The sequence below is a fragment of the Hyperoodon ampullatus genome, assembly GCF_949752795.1.
Source record: "Hyperoodon ampullatus genome assembly, chromosome: 19".
Classification (NCBI taxonomy): domain Eukaryota; kingdom Metazoa; phylum Chordata; class Mammalia; order Artiodactyla; family Ziphiidae; genus Hyperoodon; species Hyperoodon ampullatus.
Window position 1 is genome coordinate 54,786,527 of NC_136932.1, and position 21,537 is coordinate 54,808,063.

The window sequence follows — 21,537 nt, forward strand, 5'->3', positions numbered from 1 at the left end:
GGTGCGGAGACTACTGTAGCGTTCTTCCGGTCCCTCCGGTAAACAGAACCGGCTCTCGTCCAAGTTTGAAATCCCTCCTCCGCTTCTTCAGTTCCTGCTTTCCTCTCACTTTAGGTTCCGCCTCTCGCTTCTCCTGTCATAGTTTCCCACCAAGGTTTTACCTAGTCCTACAGCACAGCTGATTTAAGATTTTCCTTAACCGGAGACTGTAGGAATTGAAATATCAGAAAGACATTTAGAAGCAGTTAGGGCTTTTTGTTTGTTTGTTCTTCTTGATAGACAAAACGTTTAATGAATGTTAAAAGTTACAAAATCATTTTAGTGAAAAGGAGAGCTGTGTTTGTGACAATTCTAAAATAACAATAATTACATGCAAGATAAAGGCAGAAGTAAGTGGTTTTGAAAAGGAGTTATATTCACACTATGCTAGATTTAATTCTTGTTAAATATTTATAGAGCATCTACAACAGGTTTATTGTCCTCACCACATCTAACCTCTTAATCCTTTCTACATTGTATTTTCTTTCTGACATACAACTACTCACCCACCCACTCATCTCACCTCCAACTTTTTTTTCACTACCAGTAGTGATTTTATTTTATTTTTATTGAAGTATAGTTGATTTACAATGTTGCGTTAGTTTCAGGTGTACATCAAAGTGATTCAGTTATACATATTTTTTTCTGATGCTTTTCCATAATAGCTTATTACAAGATATTGAGTACAGATAGTTCTCGGTGCTATACAGTAAGTCCTTGTTATTTATCTATCTTATATACAGTGCTGTGTATCTGTTAATCCCATACTCCTAATTTACCACCCCTCGTTTTTCCCCTTTGGTAACCATAAGTTTGTTTTCTATGTCTGTGAGTCTATTTCTGTTTTGTAAATAAGTTCATTTGTATTTTTTTTTAGATCCCACATATAAGTGATATAATATTTGTCTTTATCTGGCTTACTTCACTCAGTATGATAATCTCTAGGTCCATCCATGTTGCTGCAAATGGCAATATTTTATTCTTTTTTATAGCCAAGTAATATTCCATTATGTGTGTGTGTGTGTGTATGTCATATATATGCCACATATATATGATATATATATATGCCTCATCTTCTTTATTCATTCATCTGTTGATGGACACTTAGGTTGCTTTCATGTCCTGGCTATTGTAAATAGTGCAATTGGGGTGCATGTATCTTTTCAAATTAGAGATTTCATCTTTTCCAGGTATGTGCCCAGGAGTGGGATTGCTGGATCATATGGTAACTCTATTTTTAGTTTTTTTTAAGGAACCTCCATAATGTTTTCCATAACGGCTGCACCAATTTACATTTCGACCAACAATGTAGGAGTGTTTCCTTTTCCCCACATCCTCTGTAGCATTTATTATTTGTAGACTTTTTGATGATGGCCATTCTGACCGGTGAGAGGTGATAACCTCATTGTAGTTTTGGTTTGCATTTCTCTAATAATTAGCAATGTCGAGCATCTTGGAAGCAGTTAGTTTGCAGTTCAATGAATAAAAAAATTCCACAAAAAAAGAGTGTCAAATGACTCTTCTAAAAGTAGGAAACTGTTTCACTTTAAGCTCCAGAACCTTGTTATACAAGGTGTAGTCTGCAGCCCAAAGAAGGAGCTTGTTAGAAATGCAGAATCTTGGTCCCCACCCCAGACCTACTAATCAGAACATGAATTTCAATAAATCCTAATGATTTGTACACACTTTATAGTTTGAGAAGCATCACTTTAAAAACATCTTTCAAAGCAAGGTGAACAGATTTCTTTCTTGACTCCATATCATTGGAAAAAAAGGCAGGGATTTTGAAAGGTTTATGGAATACAGCAACAATAAAAAATTATCAAACTCAGAAGAATATATACCAAAATGTTTAAAACGTGTTAGGATTTGTTTAATTTTTTTCTTTACTCTTTTCCCTGCTTTTTTAAAAAATGGATTTTTTTAGGGTAGTTTTAGGGTCATAGCAAGATTGAGCACAAAGTACAGAGTTTCCATATACCTTTTGCCCCTACACAGTCATAGCTCCCTTTACTATCAACACTGGGCTCCAGAGTGGTACATTTGTTACAATCTATGAACCTACTTTGACAAATCATTATCACTCCCAAATTCATAGTTTACATTAGGGTTTATTCTTGGTGTTGTGCATTCTGGGTTTGGATATGTATCCACCATTAACGTGTCATATAGCATAGTTTCACTGCACTATTTCCTATGCATTCTACCTATTCATTTCTCCCTTCCCCCAGACCCCTGGCTACCACTGATCTTTTTACTGTCTCCACAGTTTTGTCTTTACCAGAATGTCATATAGTTGGAATCATACATACAGTGCATAGCCTTTTCAGATTGGCTCCCTTCACTTAGTAATGTGCATTTAAGTTTCTTCCGTGTATTTTATGATTTGCTAGCTCATTTCTTTTTTGTGCTGAATAATATTCCATTATCTGGACATACCACAGTTTATTTACCCATTGACCTACTGAAAGACATCTTAAGTGCTTGCAAGTTTTGGAAATTATGAATAAAGCTCCTATAAACGTCTGTAGGCAGGTTTTTGGGTGGACATACTCTTTTTTTTTTTTTTTTTGCGGTACGCGGGCCTCTCACTGTTGTGGTCTCTCCCGTTGCGGAGCACAGGCTCCGGATGCGCAGGCTCAGCGGCCATGGCTCACGGGCCCAGCCGCTCCGCGGCATGTGGGATCTTCCCGGACCGGGGCACGAACCCACGTTCTCTGCATCGGCAGGCGGACTCTCAACCACTGCGCCACCAGGGAAGCCCCATACTCTTATTTTTATATCTCTATTTTCTAATTTTTCTACAATGAACACTTTCTTCAATTTGTAATATTAAAAAAATTCTTCCTTGAAGAAATGTGGAAAGCCTTAATTCAATGTTTGATTTAGCTGGCTGGAAGTTCAAATAGTTAAGATTTATTACTTAAAAAAATACTCTGGCTTTAAAGTAGAGATGAGATTAATTTGTGTTTAATGAGCTCTTACTTGGATGTCAAAAAATGATCACAATAAAAATCAAACAGATTAGTTACTCTGTGTATGGCTCTGTGCTAAGTCCTTACCAAGAATTATCTCATTTATGCATGATCTCACCAAAAAAAACCTAACATAGAAACAGAGAACAAATTGGTGGTTGTCAGATGAGGAGGTGGGAGGGGTAGTGGGGTGGATGATGGGTAGGAGGGGAATGGATGAAGGTGGTCAAAAAGTACATACTTCCAGTTATAAGGTAAATAAGTTCTGGGGATGCAGTGTACTTCGTGGTGACTCTACACAGTTAACAACATTGTATATTTGAAAGTTGCTAAGAGATATATCTTAAAAGTTCTCACCACAGGAAAAAAAATTATAACTATATAAGGTGACCAATGTTAACTAAATTTATTGTGGAAATCAGTTTGCAATAGATACATATATCAAACCATTATGTTGTATACCTTAAACAAATACAACGTTATATGTCAATTATATCGCAAGAAAAGTGGTTAGGGGGAAGAATTATCATTTAATTCTCAAAGGAAGGGAGGGGCCCTAAGTCCTGGCGATGGTGTTTTTAATATATTAAGCTGTGTTGGGCTTCCATAAATTCTTCTCAATTAACACTTATTTACTAACAAGAATTTAGAACGGAGTAGAGGTGGGCTTTCAAATGTATTTTTAAAAATTTTGTTTGTCTATTTGGTTTTTACTTGTTCACTTCTCTACTTCTATATGTCCAGATTCTATCTCTCTTCTAAAAGCCAACTAAGATAAGAAATTGTACATGTTTATCCGCATAAATTATATTGTGATCCTCATCATGTAGATTATTTGCTATGTTTAGTATGTGACTTTGCTACTATAATTTTAACAATTCTTTGACTTACAAAGCCAGGAAAAATAGTGTATATTAACCGAATCCATTTGTATAGATTTCCCAAGTAAACAAAATGTTGAAAAACCAAATTGAAAAGACTCTCTATGCAGCTGCTTCCCACTAGCTATCTATTTTACATTTGGTAGTGTATATATGTCAATGCTACTCTCTCACTTCGTCCCAGCTTACCCCTCCCCCCTCCCCGTATCCTCAAGTCCATTCTCTAGTAGGTCTGTGTCTCCAATAGATGTAAAAAACCAAAAGACTCTCTAGAAGAAAACAAGAGTAACAACTCTCATACTTTGCTGAAGGGACCATAGATTGATTGGTACAACCACTTGGAAAAACAGTTTGACAGTATCTAGAAAATAGGCACGCTTTATAACCTAGAAGTTCCACTCCTAGATATACACACTAAGGTAACTCTTGCATAAATGTACATATTCAAGAATGTTCAAAATGGTATACATAGCTCATGATAGCCAAAAACTAGAAACAACCTTAATGTCCATTGACAACAGAATCAATTAATAACTATATTCATACATCAAAAATAAATTATCTATAGCATTGCACAGTAATATGGTTGAATCTTAAATGTAGATTAAGAATGTAGATTAAATGTAGATTAAATGTAGAAAGAAGCCAAAAACAAAAGAATATATAATGTATGATTCTATTTATACAGAGTTCAAAAGCGAGCAAAATAAACCATAGCATTTAGGGGTGCATACTAGAGGGCAAAGCAAAAAAAAGCAAGCAGATCAGTAGTTAGTTTTTTTTTTTAAATTAATTATTCAATTTTTGGCCGCGTTGGGTCTTCATTGCTGCTTACGGGCTTTCTCTAGTTGCGGCGAGCGGGGGCTACTCTTCCTTGCCTACGCAGGCTTCTCATTGCGGTGGGCTCTAGGCGTGCGGGCTTCAGTAGTTGTGAGCTCAGTAGTTGTGGCTCACGGGTTCTAGAGCACAGGCTCAGTAGTTGTGGCACACGAGCTTAGTTGCTCCACAGCATGTGGGGTCTTCCCGGACCAGGGCTCAAACCCGTGTCCCCTGGGTTGGCAGGTGGATTCTTAACCACTGTGCCACCAGGGAAGTCCTTCATAGTTACTTCTTAAGGAAAGGTATTAGGATAAGGGAGGGACACAGGCAGGATTTCTAGGCACTTAAATGTCTCTTTTTTGGTGTTTACATGAGTGTTTTATGATTTAATTTATATATTTATATTTTATGCACTTTTCTGTATGTGTAATATTTCTAGTAAAAAAATGTTAAAGAAGAGAAAGACCAAAGGCTCAGTCTCAAAATAAACACTGGAAGCATATGATCAGCAACAATTTAATGAGGCCATAGCAGTTACAGGATTCTCAAATGGGTACAGTATAAAACCTGTCATAAAATTAGTAAGAGAAGTAAGAACACACTTCAATACTGGTACAACGGTAATAGCAGCTTTACAAATGTTTATCTATAGGATTTCTATAGCTTTTTAAAAAAAATGAACCTTTATCTCACAAGAATGATCAAATCATTTAAAATAAACTGATACAGTACACAGTGGTTTATTAATATTATAAACATTATAAATGTCCCAGAAAATATTTACAAATACTCACTGGCTTTATTCTCAGTGATTATTCCCTTTAATTTCACTTAATATAAACATAGTAGCAGGTTTAAAAAAATTTATTAGAAACAGATATATTTCTTTTATATATGTATAAATTTATTTATTTTTGGCTGCATTGGGTCTTCGTTGCTGTGCACAGGCTTTCTCTAGTTGTGGCGAGCAGGGGCTACTCTTCATTGCGCTGTGTGGCTTCTCGCTGCGGAGCACGGGCTCTAGGCACGCGGGCTTCAGTAGTTGTGGCTTGCGGGCTCTAGAGCGCAGGCTCAGTAGTTGTGGCACATGGGCTTAGTTGCTCCGTGGAATGTGGGATCTTCCCGGACCAGGGCTCGAAACCGTGACCCTTGCATTGGCAGGCAGATTCTTAACCACTGAGCCACCAGGGAATCCCAGAAACAGATATATTTCTTAACTTCCATTATCTGTTTAAGTTGCATCCATAAATGTAAATATAAATGTGGGTCTCATGATAAAAAGAACACTGTCCCCACGTCTGCCTTCCAGTTTGGTGACTTTCCACAACACTGTATTTGGCATCTCAAAGCTATATTTATCTGAGGAAATATAGGCATTTTGGGGAAATTGCTAAAATATCTTTCTAGCCTGAGATAACCAGGGGATATTTCAGGGATATCATCTTATGTAGCCGTTTCCTGTCGGGCTAGAAAGTTCAGCAAAAATCTGCCACTCCTTGTTTCCCCTCCATGAGGAGCTGCTATCCTTATTCTTGGAACTGCAGCGGAAGGTATCAGCATCAAAGCTAATCCTGTGCCTTCAGAGTCACACTTACCCTAATGAGAGTTCCTCTTCCTCCATGATATTTATTGCATTAGTGATTAGGGGTCCTGGCTGAAGCTAGAGTAGTGTCTACTGCTAAGTAGACTTGTCTGACAAACTGGGGGCTCCCAGAAATTGGCAACTTTGTAGAAGACTGACCGATAGGGTTGCCAAATAAAATATAGGATGTTCAGTTAAATTTGAATTTCAGATAAACAACGAATAATTTTTTAGTATAAATATGTCCCATGCAATATTGGGGACATATTTAAACTTCAAAAAATTCATTGTTTAATGGGACATATTTATACTTAAAAGTTATTTGTTGTTTATCTGAAATTAGACTTTGATGGGGTGTCATGTGTTTATATTTGCTAAATCTGTCAAGCCTGTACTGTCAGGAAAAAGCAAAATTCAGCGAGGTGGGCATGATTACTGTTATTGAATCAACAGGTGGCTGAGGACAGGGAATCAGATCTCACAGTGAACCTGCTATGGACTTCAGAGAATACTTGGTGGGGCACTGTGGAGAACACAAGGCTCCTGTTGAGGTCTTCATGAAATTTATATTTAGCGTCATGAATGTGGATAGCAGATATCAAAGTGAGGAATATCTCAGACTTCAGTAAGCCAGATATAACTACCTACCTAAGATGCTAGAAATGATATTCTAATTTTTTAAAAAACGATTTATTTATTTATTGTTTTGGTTACGCTGGGTCTTAGTTGCAGCAGGCAGGCTCCTTAGCTGTGGCTCCAGGGCTCCTTAGTCGCACCTTGCCAGCTCCTTAGTTACAGCATGTAGGCTCCTTAGTTGCGGTATGCGAACTCTCAGTTGCAGCATGTATGCAGGATCTAGTTCCCTGACCACGGATCGAACCCGGGCCCCCTGCATTGGGAGAGCGGAGTCCCATCCACTGCACCACCAGGGTAGTCCCATGATATTCTAATTTTTAAGGTCACATTGGAGTTTTTGTTTCAAATTCTTTTGGAACAGTTAGGTTTGAATGGGGGATGGTTTTACTTCTTAATTGCTTATAGGGAACAGAAATAAAATCTAGAGGTTCTGTTTTTTGTGGTTAAGTTTGTAGCACTTAATGAGTGCATGAGCTTTACAGGCTGAAATACTTTGCTTTTCAATTACCTGAGACTACCCAAGATGAATGGGCACCAGGTTATTTTCTTAATGTCATAACTGCAACTATAGAGTAAAAATTAGAGTATCTAGTTAAACTTGAATAACATCCTCAACCTAAATTTGGTAATTCCAGGATAAACATCACTTTGGGGATTGCATTTTCCCATCTGTTCATTATTGATCATGTAAACTAGAAAATATCCTAATACTCACTTTATGCTACAGTATGTATGGGCTCCATACATATTTTAATTCTTTGAATGAATTATATATTAATAGAATTATTTATACATACTACATTAAAAAAAAGGATTGGGATAATATTATCTGTATATTTTATGGATCATCATATGGAGTCAGGCAGAGGTGGCATCATTTTTGTTCATCAAAGCTGCTTGTAGAAAGTGGCAGAGTTTGAGTTGGGCTTCTAGGGTGAGCCAGCTATGAAAAAAAACAAAGGTGCCAAGTATAATATGAATTATGTTCTTGTGGTCAGCACAGCTCTTCTTCTTCCTCACTAACAAAACCCAGATTTTATGCAAGGCAGCAATGCATCTGGTTTCTAAACACCACTTTTTCCCAGCTTCCCTGATATTATCAGAAGTTCCTGGATATCCCCTGTTTAAAGAGATGAAGAGCAGCTTAGCTAGCACACCCTTTTGCCCTTTGCCCTTCTTATCTTGCCTACAACGTGGACATGAGGCTTCAGGAAGTGTTGATATTCTGCACCATAAGGATAAGAGCCACATATTAAGGATGGAAGAGAGGTGATTACATGGTCAAGCTGATGTACCCGTTATGCACTGCCTATTTCCCAAGGCAATATGCAGAAAAGAAAAATAAGGCCTTATTTGGTTAAGTCACTATAGTCAGATTTCTGTTACGAGTAGCCAAATGCAAGCCTAACTAATACAGTTGCTTCAGAATTAAACGAAAAAGGAAGTCTAAGGAGTGGGGAAAGTCATTCCATGTCTAACAACAGTTTTTACTAGATATCCTCTAGTAAGTGGATTTTGAGGAGCACAACATATGGCATAGGTCTTATGTGTGATTTTGGATGTCATTGCTCAATATATGGGTTTGTTGTTCATTATATTTTTAATTGTTTCCACATTACCCAACCCACTATAGTAGTTGTGGGGTAGGGCAGGGACAAAAAGGATCCTAGAGCTAAACAAAGAAAGGAAGTGAGGGTTCTTCCGTCTGCCCATCACAGTTTATGGTATTACCAAGGATCTGGGGGTGGACTCCTATTGGATGCTCCAAAAGGAGGAAAGAGGAATCCAGTCACACCTCCAAAGAAGGCCATATAGTGCCCAGGAGGACCAAGCTGATCGGCAAGTGGGAAACAAAGCTGTCCTGCAAAAGGCACTGATTCTCTCTGTTTTAAACAGTAGTTGATTTACAATGTTGTGTTAGTTTCAGGTGTACAGCTTCAGATTCTTTTCCACTATAGGTTATTACAAGATAGTGAATATAGTTCCCTGCACTATACAGTAAACCCTTGTTGTTTATCTATTTTATATATAGTAGTACGTACCTATTAATCCCATGCTCCCAATTAATCCCTCCCCCCACCCCACCCCTTTGGTAACCGTAAGTTTATTTTCTATGTCTGTGAGTCTATTTCAGTTTTATAAATAAGTTCATTTGTATTATTTTTTTAGATTCCATATAAGTGATATATAATATTTGTCTTTCTCTGCCTAACTACACTTAGTATAATAATCTCTAGGTCCATCTGTGTTGCTGCAAAAGGCAGTATTTCATTCTTTCTTATGACTGAGTGCTATTCCATTGTGTGTGTGTTTGTGTGTGTGTGTGTGTGTACCACATCTTCTTTACCCATTCATCTGTTGATGGACATTTAGGTTGCTTCCATGTCTTGGCTATTATAAATAGTCCTGCTATGAACATTGGTGTGCATGTATCTCTTCAAATTAGAGTTTTTGTCTTTTCTGGATATATGCCCAGTAGTGGGATTGCTGGATCATATGGTAACTCTATTTTTAGTTTTTTAAGTAATCTCCATCCTGTTTTCCATAGTGGCTACATCAATTTACATTTCCACCAACAGTGTAGGAGTGTTCCCTTTTCCCCACACCCTCTCTAGCACTTCTTATTTGTAGACTTTTTGATGATGGCCATTCTGACCAGTGTATTTCTCCAATAATTAGCAATGTGGAGCATCTTTTCATGTTCCTGTTGCCCATCTGTATGTCTTCTTTGGAGAAATGTCTATTTAGGTCTTCTGCCCATTTTTTTTGGATTGGGTTGTTTGTTTTTCTTGTTATTGAGTTGCATGAGCTGTCTGTATATTTTGGAAATTAAGCCCTTGTCGGTCACATTGTTTGCAAATATTTTCTCCCAGTCTGTATGTTGCCTTTTTTTTTTTTTTTTTTTTTTAAATTCAGGTTGTATTCTGCTGTCTTTTTTGTTCTTTTTTAGATTTTTTTGATGTGGACCATTTTTAAAGTCTTTATTGAATTTGTTACATTATTGCTTCTGCTTTATGTTTTGGTTTTTTGGCCTAGAGGCATGTGGGATCTTAGCTCCCCAACCAGGAATCGAACCCACACCCCCTGCATTGGTAGGTGAAGTATTAACCACTGTACTGCCAGGGAAGTCCCTGTAGGCTGTCTTTTTGTTTTGTTTATGGTTTCCTTTGCTGTGTATAAGCTTATAAGTTTGATTAGTTATCATTTGTTTATTTTTGCTTTTATTTCTTTTGCAAAAGGCACTGATTCTTAACAAGGGAATGAAGGAAGGGAGGACAGTGCTGGGGTGGGAAGAGTGTCTGCAGTGGAGTTTGTGGTGTGTCTCTTGGCCCAGAGGGAGATGGAAATATAAGCTTCATAGCCAAAAAGGCCAGCAGCCCTGTGCCCCAGCACTCTAGCAGGGGTGGTGGAAGGATGGCTCCTTCTCACAGATCTGATGATAGAGGTGATCAGGGAGATGAGACAAATAGGGTTTGGAAGAAATCACACAAGGGCCAGCTGATGCACTGGATTTTGGTGTATGGGTCATACATGTAGGTGACAAAGACGAAAGCTGCCAAGAACTTTTCTTATCAGCTCTGCATGATCTGACTCCTGTCCCCATCTCTATTCCTATCCTTCTGTTATAGCCACACCAGCCACTTTTCAATTCCTCAGGTAGACTGTGATCCCTCCCACCATGAGACCCTTGCACCTGCTGTTCTTTTTCCCTGGAGCTCTCCTCCCTGACATCCAAGGTGGGCTCACTCCACAGGTACCCTCTCCAGTTAATGCCTATTCATCTTTCAAGTCTTACCTCATCACTTCCTAAGGGAATCTTTCCTAGATCATCCAGGCTAGATCAAGTTCCCCCCACAGAATCTTTTTTCTTTCCTTCACAGAAGTTACTTCATTGCAAAATTATACAAATTGTGATATGATTAATATCTACTTTCCCCACTAGACTGAAAGATCCAAGACAGCAGATCTGTGTCTGTTTTTGCTTACCACTATACCCCTGGTACTCCAGCACAGTGCCTGACATATAGAAAGTGCTTAATAAATACTTATTAATGAAATTAACAAAACCAGACATTCATTGCTAAAGTGGAGATGATAATCCTAGCTATCTCATAGAATTTCTTGAAGCCTAAATATGAAAGTGCTTTATAAAGCATAAGGAACTGTTTGAAAATTACTATTATTAAGAAAGATGCTTTAGATTATGATTCTAAATAAATACATTTGAAGAAAAGTCTTTTTTTTTTTTTCCAAAGTCTTTTTTTTCCTAAAGGCTTACCTGAAACTTTCTCTTCAAGGCCCGGGTCATTACTGGGGTCAGCCCAGTTCCTGTTTCCATATTTTCTTTATTGGTAAGTGGGGTTCCACCTGGGCTCCTGCAAAGGTATTGAAAATATTAGGAGCTGTGTTTTATGCCGAATTTTCAAATGAATTTAGAAAGCATAAAGATAGGAGAGTGGATTACCTCTCTACATCGACTTTTCTGAGTAGTTTTCGCAGATCTAACTGGCTTTTACCAGGAGTACTGATAAAATGAAGATACAAAAGTTAGAGCTTGCCAGATTTTATAATTTTTCCAAAGCAAAGCAGTCATTTCTATAGGGAACATCCTAGAAAGTAGTTTGTTACACTTGTTACTATTTATTACATTTAAAAATAGCAGTAGATGCAGATAGGAGCATAAAGTGATATAGTGATTCTAATAAGTAATAGTTTTGACTCAGTAATTACACATGTAAGAATCCATCTTAGGGCAAAACTCAGCTGTGCATACAGATGATGGACAAGGATGTTTATTGAAGAGTTATAGAAAAGAAAAATCACAAACAACCTAAATGTCTCAAAACAGGATTTTATCTATGAAATTCACATATTAAAAAACTGCAGGGCTTCCCTGGTGGCGCAGTGGTTGAGAGTCCGCCTGCCGATGCAGGGGACACGGGTTCATACCCCAGTCTGGGAGGATCCCACATGCCGCGGAGCGGCTGGGCCCGTGAGCCATGGCCGCTGAGCCTGCGCGTCCGGAGCCTGTGCTCCACAATGGGAGAGGCCACAACAGTGAGAGGACCGCGTACCGCAAAAAAAAAAAAAAAAAAAAAAAAAAAAAAAAAAAAAAAAACAAAACTGCAGGGTTTCCCTGGTGGCGCAGTGGTTGAGAGTCCGCCTGCCGATGCAGGGGACATGGGTCGTGCCCTGGTCCGGGAAGATCCCACATGCCGTGGAGCGGCTGGGCCCGTGAGCCATGGCTGCTGAGCCTGCGCGTCCGGAGCCTGTGCTCCGCAACGGGAGAGGCCACAACAGTGAGAGGCCCGAGTACCGCAAAAACAAACAAACAAACAAAAAACCCCTGCATCTGGGGCTTCCCTGGTGGTGCAGTGGTTGAGAGTCTGCCTGCCGATGCAGGGGACACGGGTTCGTGCCCCGGTCCGGGAAGATCCCACATGCCGCGGAGCAGCTGGGCCCGTGAGCCATGGCCGCTGAGCCTGTGCATCCGGAGCCTGTGCTCCGTAACGGGAGAGGCCACAGCAGTGAGAGGCCTGTGTACTGCAAAAAAAAAAAAACAAAAAAAAAAAAAACAAAAACCCCTGCATCTATTGAAGAAGTCAAAATGATGGTTTAAACTAATTTTTAATGAGATATGGGAAAGTTCATGACATATTAATGGGAAAATCCATATCTGTATGTATAATATGATTATACACAGGTACACACATAAACATATCATATTTCATTGATTCCAAAACATAAACATATTTCATTAATTCCAAGAAAACTAGTTTTCTTATTTTATTATTTCTGAAATTGTGCTGCTTTGAAAATTCCTAATATTTCCCCCCCAAATCTGTTATTAAATCAATGGTGTATTTTGTAATAAACAGCATCATGAAATGGAAATAATAGAGTATATGTCCAGAGAAAGACTAGAATGATAAACAACAGTATGTTAACAGTATGTGGCTATCTCCAATGATAGGAATATTTGCATGATTTTTGTTTTCTTCTTGAAACGTTTCTGTAGATTTCAATTTTCAATGAACATATGTAACTTTTAAAGTTAGAAATAAGCAAAAAATCATTATTTTAAGTAGCAGTAGAGTGTAGTACTGTGTATTTCCTTACATTAAGACATTTGTAACTCGAGTTGATAACACTTTGGACTTCGGTTTCAGGGAAATGCACCGCAGGTCAGAGACAGTAACTAGTGGATTCTGTGCCTTTGGTGATGGTACAAGCTTTAATCACAAAATGAGACACTATTAAAAACACATTTAAAAATAGCATTCAAAATGTAAACATACTAAAACAATAAATATTTGAGTGCTTAATATGTGTAAGATATATCTATTCAAATTTTATTCTGAAGCTTCAAAGTATATCTCTACCTCTTCAAACTAATGGTTGGTAGATAAAACTGCCTAATTAAATAATTTGGGGATTTACATATTTTGTTGAGGAGATCCAAAATTACTCAAAAAAAATCAAATACTTACCTCAGAATGGTTTCTATATTTAAGACTTATGCTTATTTTCCATTAAGGGACAACCAGGTTAAAAGCCGAAAGACCACATGTTTGGCCAATGACATCTTACCTTCCTCCTTTCATCAAAACTCTGTGTCTTCTTTAATTTCACAGTCAGTAGATCTTTAACTGTTATATGCATGGGTCCATTTTTTTTTAATGGTCCAGGCTTAAAATACATGGAGAGGTTAGAATTCAAATTGGAACCAGGACATCTAGTCAAATGCAAATCCAAATCTAGTTTTTAAAGACTCTTTAAAAATTAACTTAAAAATTAACTCTTGGGCTTCCCTGGTGGCGCAGTGGTTGAGAGTCTGCCTGCCGATGCAGGGGACGTGGGTTCGTGCCCCGGTCCGGGAAGATCCCACATGCCGCGGAGTGGCTGGGCCCGTGAGCCATGGCCGCTGAGCCTGCGCGTCTGGAGCCTGTGCTCCGCAACGGGAGAGGCCACAACAGTGAGAGGCCCGCGTGCCGCAAAAAAAAAAAAAAAAAAAAATTAACTCTTATTTCCCCTAGGAGCCTATCAAATTCTTTCCATTCAATCAAGAACAATTCTGTTTTCAGTATCCATGTATGCTAAGGCTATTGAAAAGTATTCATCAAAATGTAAGGCTTTGATAGTAAGAGATGGGCTAGTTCCTTGTAACCATGCATCTTCCTTAGGAGTCATTGTAATAGGACAGGAGATGAAGGAGTTCCTCAAATCAAAGTGAAGTTTTGGGGACTTCCCTGGTGGCTCAGTGGTTAAGAATCCACCTGCCAATGCAGGGGACACGGGTTCAAGCCCTGGTGCGGGAAGATCTCACATGCCATGGAGCAACGAAACCTGTGCGCCACAACTCCTGAGGCTGTGCTCTAGAGCCCGTGAGCCACAACTACTAAACCTGTACGCCACAACTACTGAAGCCCGCGCGCCTAGAGCCCGTGCTGTGCAACAAGAGAAGCCACTGCAGTGAGAAGCCCGTGCACCGCAACAAAGAGTAGCCCCCACTCACCACAACTAGAGAGAGCCCGTGCACAGTAATGAAGACCCAACGTAGCCAAAAATAAAAATAATTAAAAAAAATTTTTTTAAAGAGCAAGTTAAAAACAAAAAACAAAGTGAAGTTTTGCCTGAACTCTCTAAAAGGATGACTCAGTTCCCATAGAGCAAGGATGTATACTCAAAGCGGTATATATTAGGGCAAATATAACAATAGGCTCTGCATTTAATTCAGCCAATTTTAAACCAAATATATCTGTAGTGAAAATTCAGCAGATTTTAAAATAGGGCCATGCCTATCTTAGTGATGCACAAATACTCTGGTCCCCTTGGAAGATAAGTAACTCTAATGGAGACTGGTTCTCCAGCCTAATGGCATTATGCTTTAGGATCCACAAAGTCTTTTTATTCTGACTTCACTCACTAAGCTATCTTTGTTTTTAATTTGGTTTCCCAGAGAGATTTCCATTTTTGTAAAGAATCCAACAGGAATCTCCCACCTTGCTAGATTTCATTCATTCATCCTTGAAAAAAAATCACTTTCATTTCTAAATCCCACTTTTGTGATCTCCCAGAGGACTGTGTCTTTAAAAACAATAATTGACATAATTAAGATGTGGAAACAGAACAAAATGCAGCCCTTCCTGTCAAAGCCCTTAGCCCAGCCTTAAAAGGACACCTGGTTGTACTCCTTTATTACACACTGACCAAAACACACCTTTACTAGATTGTTTTTTACCTGATGTGCTTTAGTGAGATCAGATTTTCTGAGCAGCAAAGGTGCTGTCAGTGGTGGAGGCGGAGGGGGCAGGGGCGGAGGGGGCGGAGGCGGAGGCGGAGGCGGGGGCGGAGAAGGATGACTGGCTGGCTGTGGCAGTGAGGCAGGCAGTACAGCCTCGGAGTCTCCAGGGGTGGTTAGAGCACATGCAGGCACATTTGTAAGTTTACCACGCATGTGACACATCTGACCACAGCTTGGACAGGACGAATTTTCTGAGACAGCCTGGAAGAAAACGTTACAGTTGGCAACTGAAGAACAGATTTATTTGGTTCTTATGGCTGAGAGTCATCAAAACCATACCTACCATGTACTGAATGCTTTCTCAGTATACCATATGCTCCGTAATATTTTCTCATTTATCACAAGCTCATTCATTCATTCATATATTTGTTTTGTGTGTGCTATATGCCAGGCACTGTGGGTACAATATGAGCCCTGTCTGTCACCTCATCAAGCTGACAGTCCAGTGAGGAAGACGTTAAACATACACAAAACACATTCAAAACAAAGTAAAATAATACTTCAATAAGAGCCATGAAGTGTGCTGTGAGCATGAATAGTCAGAGGTCTGGGGAGTGATATTTAGCCATGATCTCAAAGATGAATTTAGGTTTACCAGGTGAAGAAGGGAGATAAAAACTGGGGGAAGAGTTCCTGGCAGAGGGGAAAACACTTAATGCAACCAAGAATATAGTATATTCAAGGAACTGATTAAAAAGTTCAAGGGCCTGGAACATGACTGTTATGGGCTGAATTGTCCTCCCCCATTGCAACTCATATATTGAACCCTCAACCCCCAGTACCTCAGAATGTGATTGTATTTGGAGATAGGGCCTTTAAAGAAGTGATTAAATTAAAAGGAGCCATTAGGGTGGGCTCTAATCCAATGTGACTGGTGTCCTTATATAAAGACGAAACTTGAACAAACAGGAGACACCAGGGATGCACGTGCACAGGGAAAAGACAATCTGAGGACATAGAAGGCAAGTCGAGGAGAGAGGCATTAGAAGAAGCCAACCCTACCAACACCTTGAGCCTAGACTTCTGGCCTCCAAAATTGTGAGAAAATAAACTTTTGTTTTATAAGTCACCCAGTCTGTGCTACTTTGTCATGGCAGCCCTAGCAAATGAATGCAACGACCCTATGAAGTAAGGGGGCATACTACAGGCTGCTGTAACAAAGTATCACGAACTTGGTGGCTTAAAACAAAATTCATTCTCTCACAGTCCCAGAGGTTAGAAGACTGAAATCAAGGTGTCAGTAGGACTGCACTCCCTATCAAGGCTCCAGGTAAGAATCTGTTTCTTGTCTCTTCCAGCTTCTGGAATCTACTGGCATCCTTTGGTTTGAGGCCCCATGACTCCACTCTCTGCCTCTGTGGTCCCATTGCTTCTCCTCTTTTCTGCATGTTCTACTCTGCGTGTCTTTTATAAGGACACTTGTCACTGGATTGAGGGTCCACCCAGATAATAAAGTATGATCTCCTCATCTCAAAATCCTTAACTCAATTATATATCTGCAAAGACCCTGTTCCCAAAAAAGGTAATATTTACAGGTTCCAGGGATTAGGACTTGGACATGTCTTTTGGGGGGCCATCATTCAGCTCACTACAGATGGTATCTTCCCCACTTTATAGATGAAAAACTGAGGTCCAGGTTGTGAAGTCCAGGTCACGAGGTGATTTGCCTTTCCTCCTCTGGTTAACTCATCTTGAGGCACAAATTCTGGAAGTAGGGGTGTAATCCCAGAAGCGTCTCTCCAAACCAATGAGCACAATGTTTATTCTTTAGGTTTTAGAACTGAGAATAGGGGTCCTGCTTAGGGGAGTTCGGAGAGAGTGGATATTTATAGTTTTTTCCTGCCTATATCAGTCAAGAAAATAGAAACCACCCTGAGTATTTAGAAGAGGGGACATGTAATATAGTGAGTTGGTTATACTGCTGATGGAAGAGCTGAGAAGCACGCAGGGGACAGTGAGGCATCCCAGAGATTAGCAACAGCATAAAGCCATGAACACCCTGACACTGCATGGCCAAAGAGAAGGACAGTGTAACCAGATCTCTGGAGCTGGGTTAACCCAGAGAATCTAGAAACATGGTTGACTTACCTAGTGGGAGCTGGAGTTAGGGAGGCAACGACAACCATTGCTGGAGAAATTGCCCAACACAGAGAACAAAGGGGAAAAATACCCTATCCTCTCTCTCCTTCTAATCTCTCATCAGTGTCTCCCATTATTCCAGCACACCAGGAGCCAGATGACATGGAGTTTGGGAAATGTAGCCTGCAGGGGTAAGCCCCCCTCCAATACAGAGCAGAGCCTCTGAAGTTTAAGGACTAGACCTGAGAGCAGACATGTCCAGAACTAGCACTAGCCTGTAGCCACTTCTCCTTCTAGTAAAAGCACACTGGGGTTCCAATGGGGGACAACCCCTTCCCTCCTTACCTAATTCTGGATTTGTTTTTCATTTGATAATACGAACCTTCAGTGCTTCCTGGAGCTTGTGTAATTCACTTTCCAAAATGCGAAACCGTTGTTTTAGACTATGAAGTTCTTGGTGGCAGAAACGGGATGGAAAGATGGTGCCTTTCAATACTTCCAAACTCTGAAATTAAAAAATAATCAAGCCTGAATCCAATGAGCAATATGATAAGGACAAGAAAGTGGTTTGATGTATGTTTTATAGAAGTGAAGGCAATAACAAGGACCTACTGTATAGCACAGGAAACTATATTCAATATCTTATAAAAATCTATAATGGAAAATAATATGAAAAAGAATATGTGTGTATGTGTGTGTAACGGAATCACTTTGCAGTCCATCTGAAACTAACACATTGTAAATCAACTATATTTCAAATAAAAAAAATTTTTTTTATTGAAAAAAATAATTGAGGGCAGACATGACCACACAATTTCATCTCATCTGAGTTTAACTTGAATGTCTGCTGACCTGAGCACACACACACATGGACACACACACCAAGTATGTAGAAAAACCATAATGCTGAAAACATGTATGTCAAACCCATACCCAGGCCATGCAGTTCTGAAACCAGTTGTATATAGACCATACTCTATTTGTCCAAAGCTTTACTGCATCTTTAAAATTGGGAAATTTGAAGTTCCAGGACAGTCTTAGCCAGCTTCTGCTAAGGGGTGTATCTGTTGAAGGAATAACCACTCTGTAGGAAAAACAAAACCAAACAAAGCAAAAACTCCTAAGTTGGAATTAACAGCCTCTAATTAAATAACAAGCTAGTTTTATAGTATGACTCAGGAGCAGAGACTATCTAAAGCCAAATTCTTCATTTACTTCTAGAATTCCCAGATTAACTTATGCAACAAATATTTATTGAGTAAATAGTAATAAATAAAACAACATAGTAAACATATAGGTATCAGAGATTTAGTAATGAACAAAATAGATAAAAATCCTGCCCTCACAGAATTTACAGTTTCATGGAAGAAAGGTAAAAATAACTAAATGAATAATATATGTGGGTTGTTAGGTAGTGAACAAATGCTAAGGAGAAAAAGATAAAGCAAGAGAGGGAATGTGAAACGTTGGGTGGAGGTGAAAATTTAGATAGGGTAGCCAGGGAATGTCTCACCGAGAAGGTGACTTTTGAGAACAAATGTTAAGGAAGTGAAGAAACTAGCAGAGCAAATATTTGGGATAAGAGCCTTCCTGGCAAGAGCAATAGTAAGTGCAAAGGCCCTGAGGTGGGAGTTTGTCTGAGGTGTTTGAGGAATAGCAAGGAGGCCAGATGACTAGGGTGGAAAGATTGAAGGAAGAGGATTAACAGATAGTGTGAGTCAGACCATAAAGGTCTTGTTGGTCACAGAAAGGATTTTCATTTTTACTCTGATAGAGGAAGACCTTGGAGAACTTAAGCAGAGGAGTAATATGAAATGATTTTAACAGGCTCATCTGGCTGCTGGGTTGAATTACATTGCAGAGGCAGCAAGGGCAGAGCAGGAAGACCAGTTAGAAGCCTTCTGCAACATTCGGGAGAGAGAGGAGTCTAGGATGGTATCATGGTTACTGCTTTCTGAGGGTCTGTTTGTTTTAAAATTTTTTCTCTAAAGAGAGCTTTAACAAAACATGTATAAATATATTATTGTGAAACCTACTGCCTTAGAGTTCTTAGATTTGAGAGTCTCTTTTAATAACACATTTAAGCCCTGAGTCCCAGAGAATAAATGATCAAACTTTACCAAAATAAAGATTTAAGTTCTAGTCATATATCCCTCTTTCATCACTTAGTTACCAGGTTTATACAATTAAATCGACTAGGAAAGTAGAAAATAGTTACTGTGCACCTCAAACACAATTCCTTGTGATTTTTACTTCGTTTGAACTCTTAAGCTATGGTTGCCACATAAAATCAGGATGCTCAGTTAAAATTTAATTTCAGATAAAGGGTGAATAATTTTTTAGTATATTAGAAATGTTGCATGGGACAATACAAAAAAATCATTCATTGTTCATCTGAAATTCAAATTTAACTGGGTGTTCTGTATCTTTATTTCCTAAATCTGGTAACTTGTTCCTAAAATGATCAGATTTTTAATATTTTCTCTGTTCCATATTACGCCTTACCTTTCTGGTGAGGGTGGCGGAGGGGGAGGTGTAACTAGCTTAGACTGAAAGTGAGAGGCCTCTTTTCTTTTGAAAAATCTTTTCGCTTTGGCTTTTAGCTTTCTTCTTCGTTGCTTGAACTTGGGCATGGTTTCTGTACAGAAAATTTGTTTTTACATTTTTTCATTGAGGAATAATACACGTACATAGAAAATACACATATTTTAACTACAATTCAATGAATTATCACAAAGTGAACACATCCTTGTAACTGCCACCTTGGTTAGGAAACAGGTCACCACCAGCAACCCAGAGTCCCCTTGAGGCAGGAGATAGATGGGCCCCAGGCTGAGCAGCTGGAATATGTCCCCTGTAGAGATGAAGATAATGGCAGGAGCAAGAAGGTGCTGAGTCCTGTTTGGATAAAAAGCTAAAGAGACCACATATTTCTCATTCTTGAGGTCAAGGAGACCCCCAAGCGACACATGTGCAAAAAGGATCCTTGGGGAAGGGGAGCCAGACCATAATATGTTCTGCTAACTCCTCAGAGACCTTTGCGCTGGAATCCATCTTGGCTAAAAGATGTGCATGCACACAGGGGAGGGCCCTGTGCCAGACCAAATATGGACTCAAAGTCAGACAAAGCAAGATGATTGGCCAGAGGTAACCCAGAACTGCCTCCATATAAGTAACATAATCCACCCCAAAAGTGTGTGCCGCTCTCTCTCTCTTGCTCTCTGAGTCCACCCGTGCTTTCTCTGCACATATCTTCTCTCCTAATAAGCATGTTACTTGCCTCACTACTTTTTGTCTCTTTGCCGAATTCTTTCTTCAAAGCAGACAAGCACCAGGGCAGTGCTGCAGCCCGGGTTCAATCCCTGGTCAGGGAACTGAGGTCCCACTTCAAGCCACCACAGGCTGCAGCCACCTCATAGCCACCCAAGATCACCCTGAACTGGAGGAAAATTTAAACCCAGATTTAAACTATCTCTAGAGATACCTTGGCTTTGGCATTATATTACTCTCTAATTTTGTTTTTGTTTTGCTTGTTTTGCTTTTCTTCATTAAATCAACTGAATTTCCCTTTCTTTATAATGAAATCAAGCAGGACCTTTCAGGGCCTTCCCAGTACAAAAGCCCTTTTTGTTCCCTTTCTCTTGTTTGTAGAAAAAAGACTTCAGTTTCCTAAGCCTTCCTCAAGTTCCAAAGAGCAGACTCAAGCAGTTACTAATTAGAGAAGTGAGAGAATGCAGAAACAATGATAGGTTAAACAATAGTTCAGAGATAAAACAGAGTCACAGGACTCCTAGTTCCTCCTCAAGGGATATATATAATGATCTGATGCATATCTTTGTGTTGTCCTGCAGAATCTAAGACCACACCCCCCAGGTAAAAGATGGTTACTACATGCTGACCACCAGCACTTAGACCCCAGACTGGTTAGAACCATAAGTGTTGATGATTAAGATTCGCCAGATATCACCCTGTTACCTTACCACCAACCAAAAAGTTGAAAGTCCACCACTGATCAGGCATCCTATTACCCTCACCCCTAATGCTGCCTTTAAAAATCCTTGCCTGGGCTTCCCTGGTGTCTCAGTGGTTAAGAGTCCACGCTTCCACTGCAGGGGGTGTGGGTTCAATCCCTGTTCTGGGAACTCCCGCATGCTGTGCGGTGTAGCCAAAAAAAAAAAAAAAAAAAAATCCTTGCCTGAAAGCCATCGAGGAGTTTGGCGC

The 21,537-nt window shown here is 39.5% G+C and overlaps 1 protein-coding gene across 1 annotated transcript; it reads right to left on the bottom strand.

Annotated features, from left to right (window-relative positions):
• Positions 1-7,806: 7,806 nt before the first annotated feature.
• On the bottom strand, positions 7,807-19,949 carry PRR11 (proline rich 11; the record flags this gene model as incomplete). The annotated part of the gene is made up of 9 exons (XM_079726204.1): positions 7,807-7,875; positions 11,212-11,308; positions 11,398-11,457; positions 13,053-13,165; positions 13,524-13,622; positions 15,175-15,438; positions 17,699-17,821; positions 18,250-18,400; positions 19,822-19,949. 9 exons carry the CDS (start codon positions 19,947-19,949, stop codon positions 7,807-7,809), a joined length of 1,104 nt encoding a protein of 367 aa, XP_079582330.1.
• Between the last annotated feature and the right edge of the window lie 1,588 nt (positions 19,950-21,537).